The following is a 10,181-nucleotide window of genomic DNA, read 5'->3' on the forward strand; positions in this document are numbered from 1 at the left end:
CCAAATCCCAAAGGATACCAAGGGCCTATGGTTTTTCCATCTTTTTTTGCAAACAGCAAAGCAGATCTTGCTTGCCTGATCTTTGCATGTTCAAGAGCAGTTTTGGGCAAATGCTAAGAGCTGCCTTGTGAGGTTAGGAAGAGGGTCCTGGAAAACAGTCCTCTTCCTCTGGACCCACAGACTCAGAAAGACATGGGGCCCCCATTCAATGGGACCCCTTCCTTTGGGGCTGCTCTAGGCCCAGGAGGGTCTCTCAGGAGAGATTGGGAAAGTCAGCCTTTGAGGAGCTCTGGTCCTTAAAGGTTAATATCTCCAGGCTTTGCTGAGCGGGCAATATTTGGGATTTGGGCAGATCCAGGCCGCAGGGCTCTCTCAGATCTGGTTCAAAAACACTGCAGAAATGATGATGATGATGATGATGATGATGATGAATCTTCCCTTCAAACCCAGGGAGCCTTGTGGACACTCAAATAGTAACAGAGGTCAAAAACACATTGCAGAAATAAACCACTTCAACTGCCCTAGTTCAGTACTCGGGAATCCTGGGAATTTTAGTTTATCATGGCATCTGAGTTGTCTGACAGAGAAGACTAAATATCTCACAAAACTACAGTTCCCAGAATTCCCTAGCATTCAGCCAGATAAATAAAGCAGCCCTGAACTTGGACCATTGTTAGTGGTTGGCTTGGAGCCTGAATAGGGTTCTAGAAGGCTGGTGGGTTTGGTCATTGGCTGCTTAGGAAGATGGGCTCCTTCTGGGTTTCCTTGGCAGGAAAGGAAAGGAAAGGTGGGTGCCTGGAGATGCCAATGGGAACCCCCTAAATTTGGTTCCTTTGTGAGAATGCTGACTGAGGGGGAAGAGAAGGGTGATGGATTTGGTCCCCAGGGAGGCCCCCGGTCAGGCAGGGCAGGCCACACAACATTCGCTCACTCCCAAGTCAATTCCTGGTTTCCCTTCTTTTGCCCAGGTCCGAAACCTGGACCAGAAAGGATCAGGTTTTATTTGCTTTCTTCTCCTGTAACAAGTGTTTTTCCTTGCCCTTTTTACATGTGGCAGTAAAGATACGATACATCAGGGCCTGGCATTGAGCTTCCTGTTTCATGCATGATCTTCAGACAGGAGAAGAGGCTGCCTCTTCTCCATTTTGGAGGGAGCCCAATTCCAGGAAAGAGGAAAGGGCTCTGTGCAAACATCCAGATCAGATGTGAGAGCAGTAGCTTAATATAATTTGCGATACTTAGTTCATTGGTTTCTATAACTAGAAAAATTGCAGGGGTCTATGGATTGGTTTAGTTTCTTGCTTTCTCTCAGTTGTGGTGGTACAAGGGCTCACTTCTATACTCTGCATTCGCCATCTGGCTAGAAAGAAGGAGGCTAAATTAAATGCTTTTTATCCTAAGGTTTTTGTGGATTTTTGGGACTATGTGGCCATGTTCTAGAAGAGTTTCTTCCTGACATTTCGTCAGCATCTGTGGCTGGCATCTCTGAAGATGCCAGACACAGATGCTGGCGAAACATCAGAAGAAACTCTTCTAGAACGTGACCACATTGCCCGAAAAACCCACAAAAAGCTATGGAAGCTGGCCATGAAAGCCTTCGACTTCACACTTTTTATCCTGTCTCTCCAAGCAAGAGAGAAAGAATAATTCTCTCATCTCCCCTTGATCTGGGAACAGACCTTTAAAAATTTTTCTGTTCATTTCTTCACAGGAAAGTATATTGAGTACATTTGAATGACAAACTGTGAGCGACTGTGGTTAGTAATTTATGCATTGGGCTGAATGAGATTGCTAGAGGCCCTGCCTCATGTCCTAGGTTTTAGCTCACAAACCTCAGGACCTGAATTCACAACCCTATAAGAGAGATGGAGGGACACCAGAAAGTAGGCAACCAAAATCCTATACATATTATACAATTGTACCAGTTTGGTGCCATGTTACCGGCTGTGGATCCACCCCAGAGAAACCTGGGAATGGCGTGCTTAGAACTGGATGCTTGGTAGAGAGCCCCAGTGCAGTCTTTCATGAGTTGCTATATAATTCTAAGTACTTCATGAAATAAGAAATTCCAGGATTCTGTTGGACAGAGTCCTGGAAGTTTCATGGCATCAAAGTGCTAGGTTTGAGCAATGGAGATACAACCCAGGTGCCAAAAATGACCCGTAGCAATTCTGGACAGACTCATTCAGTCTCTGTCTCTGTTGGTGGAGGGCTATTTACACCAAGAAACCCATGGATCCTCAAGGGATCTCCAGTTTATTTATTTTATTTATATACATCCATCCTTTCTCCCAATATAGGGACTCAAGGTGGCTAACAGCAAATTTAATACAGTACAAATGCAAAACAATGCAAAGGCATTAAAATTATAACATTTTTTTTAAAAAAAATTAAATCATTTATACAGTTGGACCTTGAAAATTGTAAATTGCATCAAAAACCACATACAAACCTTGACCTCTGAATTGCAGTTCAAACCATATCTCTGTTTTGCTTAGGATCCAGCCCTTGAGGCATCAACATTTCCAGAAAGGACAGAAAGTGGAACTTTGAAATACTTTTTGTTTGGAGGAAGTGTCTATCCGGATTCTGTCCTGTAAAACTATTAGAGCCCCTTTGATGCTGTCTTTGATTCAGAACATATGATTTTAAGGCATCTTGCACTTCTATCTCTATCCAATAAACCTTTGAATTCTTTGAAGCATTCTGTTTTCCTGGCTGCCCATCCCAAGAATATGAAACCTTGCACCAGTCATGGCAATTCAGTCTTTTTCTTAATGGGGATACAGAGCCACAGGATCTCCACTCCTGACATAACATTTGGCCCAGTTCATTGCAGATATTTGAAGTCCTTAAGGTTAGAGCCAGACTAGGAGGTTTTGGTAGTCCGTCCTTCCAAAAGTAACTTTCTCAAGAGCGATCTAGGTCTCCCTTCCAAAGACCAGCAGTGGATGGAGAAGGAGGCCTTGAGAAGCAGAGGAAAGCTTGGCTTGACCCCCAAGGACTCTCCCTTGAAGGTTTCCATCTCTCGAGGAAACGATGAAGCCTGGGAGGGAGACTGAGGACTAGGGCATGCTTGGAAAAGCTTCAGGGGGAGCTTATGGGAGCGAATGTGGGACTTTGCTTTCTACCCCCAATTACTTTCCTGCTCTCTTTTGACAAGGTAAGCTCAATGGTGGAAAAGACTGCAAAAGCCACCTTCCCTGTACGTTCCATGCTCACCTCTATGGCACCTTAAGAGTAAGGAAGTCTCCACTGAGGGCAGCACAGTCAAAAAACAAAATCCAAAATGGGGAGTGGTCTTTGAGATCCTGACTGTCATCTGAGGAAAATGCCAACCCCTGAAACCAATCCTGGTCAGCTTTTGGGAAAGGGCCCTCAAGGTTTTCCCTGACGGACTCTGAGCCCATTGCAGACTGTCCCTCCCTGAGTCTTGCTGTCCTGGAGGCTCAGGGGATTTGGGGGGGGGGGGCTGGGCACCTCCTTTTCTTAGGGACCCTGAGCCCCAGGTTCAGCTACAAACGGTAATTCACCCATGATGAACCCCCTGTTTCCCACTCTGTCCTGGCACATGCCTTAGGAAACCTCTTCCATGGAAATTTGGGAGCTCCTAATCTTAGTGGAAATGGGAACCTCTAGAATCCTCCTATTCTTCCCATCCAGGAAAGAAGGGATAGTTGTGAATCTCTTCCAAGGAAAAGAAGTGTTGTTGTTGTTGTTGTTGTTGTAATAACAGGGCTCCAATCAATGGAGGTCTTCTTCAGGCAGTAAAGGGAGGTTTATGCAAACGCAGAATGACATCACTGCTACGGAAGGCTCTCTTGACCAATCAGAGAGCAAGATGAAGGTTCTTCTGGAAGCTTCCGTGAGAAGGAGATATAAGGCCTGAGAAACCAAGAGACAGTTGGGGGAATTGTGTCGGTTGGAGATCGAGAGAGAGAGAGTTAAAGAGCGGATCTTGGAAGTTAGTCTCAGAATTGGACGTTTGGGTTTATTTGGGTTTTTAATATCTTATATGAACGGAATATTATATACTTACAACTATTGTACCTGCAAGATTCTTAATATCTTGTAGGACTTATATTTCAGTTATATTTTGCTATTTATAATAAATACCTCCTTAGAGTATCTACTACTTTACACTCCTTTTACACGTGTTTTGGCTCAGTTGATGCTTGGAAAATCAGTAAAGGAGGAGAAATAAGGTTCCTTAAATGGTCCCAGTGTAGGTTAAGGGAAATCCTTTTATAATTCACTGGGTGCTGGCAGCGTGATTTCAGGAATTTAAGAGTCTGCTGGGCTAAGAGCCATAAGAGGGCCGCAGTTTGGCTTCTTGGACCACAGGAGATCATCACAAGGGCAGAGGCAGTTGGAGAAATTGTTGAACAATTAATTAACTTAATAGGAGCCTTCTAAGCTTTAGAAATGTAAGATTCCCTAGATACACAGCCATCTGATGGTCCAATTTATATAATCTAAACCAATTGGAAAATTTCGAATTATTAATAGCCACCCTATCCAGATTCACATCATGGTTAAAAATATATTCACGGAGCTTCTCTCTTGAATTCAAACTAGAAGAATTTTCAGTTAGAGCAGGATATAATTCAAGCAGCCTCTGATGTCTTGAGCTCCAGACTTTACAGGTTGATAAATATTGAAAACACAACTTAGGAAAAACCTTAAGCGTAGAATCTTTAACAGATCTCCAATAATTAAGTAAAGTAAAGTGAATGCGAGCTCTAATGGAAGGCAGGCCAACCTCAGCCCGGACCAAGGCTGCAGGCGTACCAGGTGGAAGTAGGAGCAATTTCCTGAGAAACATATTCTGGATGGCCTCCAGTTTGACCATTTGGGAATCATCCCAGCCCCACACGGCAGCACCATAAAGAATCTGGGTTATAACTTTACTCTGATATATTTTGACAGTAGGTGCAACTAGATGACCCCCTGCCTGATTATAGAATCTAAGGATTGCTCCAATTGATCTCACAGCTACTGCTCTACTGGCTTCTGTATGGGGCTTCCAAGAGAGGTTTTCTGTGAAATGAATGCCGAGATACTTAAATTCTCTGCATTGTTCAATCTGATGACCGTTAATAGAACAACGAAAATCAGAGTGTCTTTTCCCAAAAACCATTACCTTAGTTTTATTATAGTTGATAACAAGCTTTTCCTTGGAGCAAAATGCCTCTAGCTTGGAAAGTAACCTTCTCATACCTATACGTGTAAGTGAAATTAGAACCATGTCATCAGCATATAGCAGAATAGAGATCTTTTTTGATCCAAGTGTAGGTGGAAAAAATTCTGGGCCAGAAAGTGCTGGAATGATGTCATTCAAATATAGATTAAAAAGTGTTGGTGCCAAGAGGCATCCTTGTTTAACTCCTTTATTTGTAGGAATAGGATCAGTTAGTGAGCCAGAGGTACCAACTCTTATCCTTGCTGTTGTATTGGTATAAAGTTCCTTAATCAAAAATAATAAGCGGTTGTCTATATTAGTATTGGCCAATTTATGCCATAACAAGTTTCTATCAATTGAATCAAAGGCTGCTGCTAGATCAATAAAGGCAACAAACAGATGTTTTGTAGGGCCTTCAATTCCTTTCTGGGCTAAATAATAAAGAGTCAAACAGTGGTCAATAGTACTCTGGCCTTCCCTGAATCCAGCTTGTTCAGCATAAATAATCTGGTTATTAAATTCCCAATCCTCCAGTCTATTTAATAGATATCTACTATATAGCTTAGAATCCACGTCCAGAAGGCTTATGGGCCGATAGTTATTAGGATCTTGCTTATCTCCCTTCTTATATATGGGGACAACTACGCTCTGTTTCCAGCCTACTGGAGTTATCCCAGTATTATTGATTTGGGTAAACACCTTAGCTAATATTGGAGCCCACCAATCAGAAAAGTTTTTATATATTTCTGGGGGCATCATATTTTCTCCTGGGGCTTTATTCAATGCCAGAGCTGCAATCAGCTTTTTTATCTCAGATTCTGAAACTGGGGGCCATTGAGGCAGATAGGTAGTTTTTAAATCAAAAAAAGAGTGATGCTCTGCATTTGTAACTCCATAGAGTTTACTAAAATGGCTATACCATTGTTGTGATGTAATATGCCCAACAATAACCGGTCTAATCTTATTCATGCCAGAAGCTGTAATATCCCAAAACTGTTTCTCATTTTTTTCTGTAACAGCTTGCGCTAGTTGTTTCCATTGTGTTCTAATATATTCATCTTTTTTGTGTTTTAAGAGTGCCTTATAGGATGACCGCATAGAGGCTAAGATGTCAGGAGAGATATTGTCGTTGTTTCTAAGTGCCTGCCGAGAGCACTTCATCAGTGCTTTCCGAGCATTTCGACATTCCAAATCAAACCATTTGTTAGTTGCTACCGTGTTGGGATTAAATTGTTTGTTACTCACCAATTTGGGCCTAAGCATTTGAATGATGGTTTGAAAAATATGTAAAATATCTGAAGTGGAATTTAAAATAGCTGATTGTAGGGACTTAAAGGTAATACTCTCCAGTATCTGATGGACTGAGATGCCCAAATTAATTGACCACCGTATTCTCTGTTCTCCTATATGAATTCCATTTAGATTTAAATTTAAATTTAAATTTTGGGGAGTACAAGGGGGGTGAAATGACCCAGTATTAAATAATAATGACAATGGGAAATGATCACTTTCAACACGACTAATAACTTCAAATTTACAAATATCAGGAACTAGATTTGCAGATACTATTATATAATCTATTGTACTTGTTCCCCTGTTGGTAACATAAGTATATGGACCTGATGTCAGATCGTAATGGGTTCCGTTAAGGCACTGCAAGCCATGCAAAGAAAGAATTTCTATAAGCTTAAAGCCAGCTTTGTTGGTAATTATATCCTTTGAGACCCTAGGGACAGGTGCAATATAAGCAGTTGATCCTTGGTTAGTACTCTCCACCTGCCTTGAGTCATTTCCAATTCTAGCATTAAAGTCTCCACAGAGTAAAAGCCTTGTAGAGGGATATTGACTCTCCAAAGAAAATATGGTTTCAGATAAGCTATCCCAAATATTGTTAGGACCTACGTTCTTTGCTAAGTTAGGGGGAAAGTAAACATTTATGCAAATTAAGGAACCAAAACACATGCTCTTGATGACTAGCACCTGTATACAATGTGGAAAGGCACAAGTTATTGGTTGAATCTCCGCCTGTAAATCAACAGATATGAATATTGTAAGACCGCCACTACCACGGCCTCTTGTACAACTTTTAACTGCGGGAACAGAAAATGCTTGAAATCCATAGAGAGATGGCAAATTAGTTTCAAGCGCCCATGTCTCTTGTAAACATAGAATTTTAAAAGTTTGAAGGTAATTTGCAAAATCTGCATCATGGAACTTATTTCCCCAGCCCATGATATTCCAACATAATAAGCTTAGTTGTCAAGCTGATGTTAAGTCCATGTCATCATCAATATTCAAGAGTTCTGTTTGAGCTGGATCCTTTTGTTTGTTGGATGCTTCATGCAGAGAGGGTACAGTGTTAACTCTCTTAGGTTCCAAAGGTTGTACTGTAGTTATAGTTGTAAGGTCCTTTTTATTCATTGATAAGAGAGCATCAATAGAACTCATATCTAAAGCTCTCTCCACCTCATGGACCTCAGCAGTAGTTATTGAATTCCACAGTGGTATGGCCAAATCCTTTGTGGTAAGCAGCATATTTTTAAGGTCATCTACTCTGGATGTGATGTCATGTTGTTCTATATTAATTATTAAGTCACTTGAATCTGTGGCCTGTTTCTCTGTGGGTTGTCTCTCTGCCATACTGTTGGAGGTTTTAACTAAGTTGGGCTTTGGTGTGGTCTTACTCAAGGTCTCTTTAGGGATTCCTTTAGGAATTATCAAGTGAGCATTACTTTGATCTGCAAGCCCCCCACTACCATGCTTATTAGGGAACAGAGGAGATATAATTTGATCACGAAAAACCTGTGCTGGAATTATTTGGAACTTGAATAAAAAGGGTTTCATTTTTAACAACATGAGAGGAATTGTAGATTGTTCAAAAGTTAACAGGATTCGCTTATAAGTTGATATATTAGGAAGCCATTCCACAGCAAGGATATCAATGTCGTAGGAGGGCACCTGTAGAAGTTGGCTCAGTGAAGATCTAATGGTTCCATTGGACCTCCATCTGCCGTTATTTATACTGTTAAAAGCAATTTGCAACATAACTTGGTTTACTTGTAAAACCCTGCTATGGTTTCTTTCCCCCATCTCCTTAGAAGTTACTGGTAGACTGCCTCTGGGGTTGTTGGTAGTGGGAATCCTCACTTTACTGGATATTTCTCTATTGACATAATCTGAATTTTCTTTTGCCACTAATTGCTTCTGCATGAAAGTCTCAAAGGAATGTTTGAGAAGCTCTACCTGATTAACAATTTTCCCTAAGCGCTCATAAATTGAGATAACAGTATGAGCTGTTAAAAGGCATTGTTTTGTCACAAAGTCAGGAGGATTTAACTTGTTTTGCTTTGTGAGTTGTTCCTTCTCAGTATCTGGCAGTTTCTCCCATACGGACTCATTTAGTTCCAGGGACACCCCTTCATGAATGTTAACCGGCTCACTCCCTGAAGATGCTAAAAGTTCAGATAAAAGCTCATTTTCTTTTCCCAACACAAGAAAGTTGTTAGCAGTTGGAATTGTAAATTCTAAGTTTGAGTTTGCCAATGTAGATGGAATACTCACAGTTTCCTCATTAACAAGTAAGTCATCGATTTTAAGCTGTTTGGAAGCTTTGTTATGCTTATTTGTATCAGGGCTTGTTCTACAGCGTTTTTTATTGCCCATATCAGTAATTTCACCAAACAGTCTCTCCCTCGCTGCTGCTGGGCTGCCAGGTGGGAGGGGGGATGTTCCAGGGGCCAGCTAAGCCCCACAAACGCTGCCTCTCTCCCTCACTGCTGCTGCTGCTGCTGCTGCTGCTGCTGCTGCTGCTGCTGCTGCTCCTGCTCCTGCTCCTGCTCCTGCTCCTGCTCCTGCTCCTGCTCCTGCTCCTGCTCCTGCTCCTGCTCCTCCTCCTCCTCCTCCTCCTCCTCCTCCTCCTCCTCACCGAGGGTGCTGTTCCTGGGCCTCTTTTTAAAGGGCCCTGGGCGGTGCCCTTGCCTCTGTTGCTGCTGCTGGGCTGCCAGGTGGGAGGGGGGATATTCCAGGGGCCAGCTAAGCCCCACAAACGCTGCCTCTCTCCCTCACTACTGCTGCTGCTGCTGCTGCTGCTGCTGCTGCTGCTGCTGCTGCTGCTCCTGCTCCTGCTCCTCCTCCTCCTCCTCCTCCTCCTCCTCCTCCTCACCGAGGGTGCTGTTCCTGGGCCTCTTTTTAAAGGGCCCTGGGCGGTGCCCTTGCCTCTGTTGCTGCTGCTGGGCTGCCAGGTGGGAGGGGGGATATTCCAGGGGCCAGCTAAGCCCCACAAACGCTGCCTCTCTCCCTCACTGCTGCTGCTGCTGCTGCTGCTCCTCACCCGCCAAATACTAGAAAACATCTTTTTGTAATAAAAAGAGTAGTATTCTCTATTTTCCCAGTATTTTCCTCACTCTCCTTTAATTCCATATTTCTACAAGCCTTCCCCATTTCTTTTCATATTCTTGCTCTGTTTTCCCTGTACTATACATAGTCATTTTATCCATTTCTTTTAACTCCATTACCTTTATTTTCCACTCAAACATTTCTGGAATTTCCCTTCCCTTCCAATGTCTAGCAAACACCATACGTGCAGCCGTAATGAGGTACAATAATAGGCTGTTTTGGTTTCTGTCTAATTTTGCGTGTGGTAATTCTATCATGTTTAATAGAAATAGTTCTGGAATTAAAGGTATTCGTATTTCGGTTATTTCTTGTATTTCTTTATGTATTTGTTTCCAAAATTTTTGAGTTTGGTCGCACTGCCACCATACATGGAACATTGTTCCTACTCTTTCTCTACATTTCCAACACTAACCGTCCATATTTTTAACCATCTTCGCTAGTCTTGATGGGGTCAAATACCATCTTTGAAATATTTTATAATAATTTTCTTTCAGGGTATTCCCTTTTGTAAATTTTTGTGTATTTTTCCATGATTTCAGCCATTTTTCTAAAGGTATTGTTTTTCCTATATTTTCCATCCATTTTACCATACACTCTTTGACTG

General features: G+C 42.2%; 1 protein-coding gene across 1 annotated transcript; it reads right to left on the reverse strand.

Annotated features, from left to right (window-relative positions):
- Nucleotides 1-5,214: 5,214 nt before the first annotated feature.
- LOC149286394 (uncharacterized) lies at nucleotides 5,215-7,414 on the reverse strand. The gene is made up of 2 exons (XM_089494189.1): nucleotides 6,263-7,414; nucleotides 5,215-5,220 (listed from the first exon to the last, which is right to left on the reverse strand). Exons 1-2 carry the CDS (start codon nucleotides 7,412-7,414, stop codon nucleotides 5,215-5,217), a joined length of 1,158 nt encoding a protein of 385 aa, XP_089350315.1.
- Nucleotides 7,415-10,181: the final 2,767 nt, after the last annotated feature.

The sequence above is a fragment of the Sceloporus occidentalis genome, unplaced genomic scaffold (assembly GCF_023333645.1).
Source record: "Sceloporus occidentalis isolate IW3139 unplaced genomic scaffold, rSceOcc1.0.p SCAF_69, whole genome shotgun sequence".
Lineage (NCBI taxonomy): Eukaryota > Metazoa > Chordata > Lepidosauria > Squamata > Phrynosomatidae > Sceloporus > Sceloporus occidentalis.

Bases quoted from the DNA above. Each gene is read 5' to 3' on its own strand.
- LOC149286394 (XM_089494189.1), bottom strand. From the start codon at position 7,414: ATGGGCTGGGGAAATAAGTTCCATGATGCAGATTTTGCAAATTACCTT.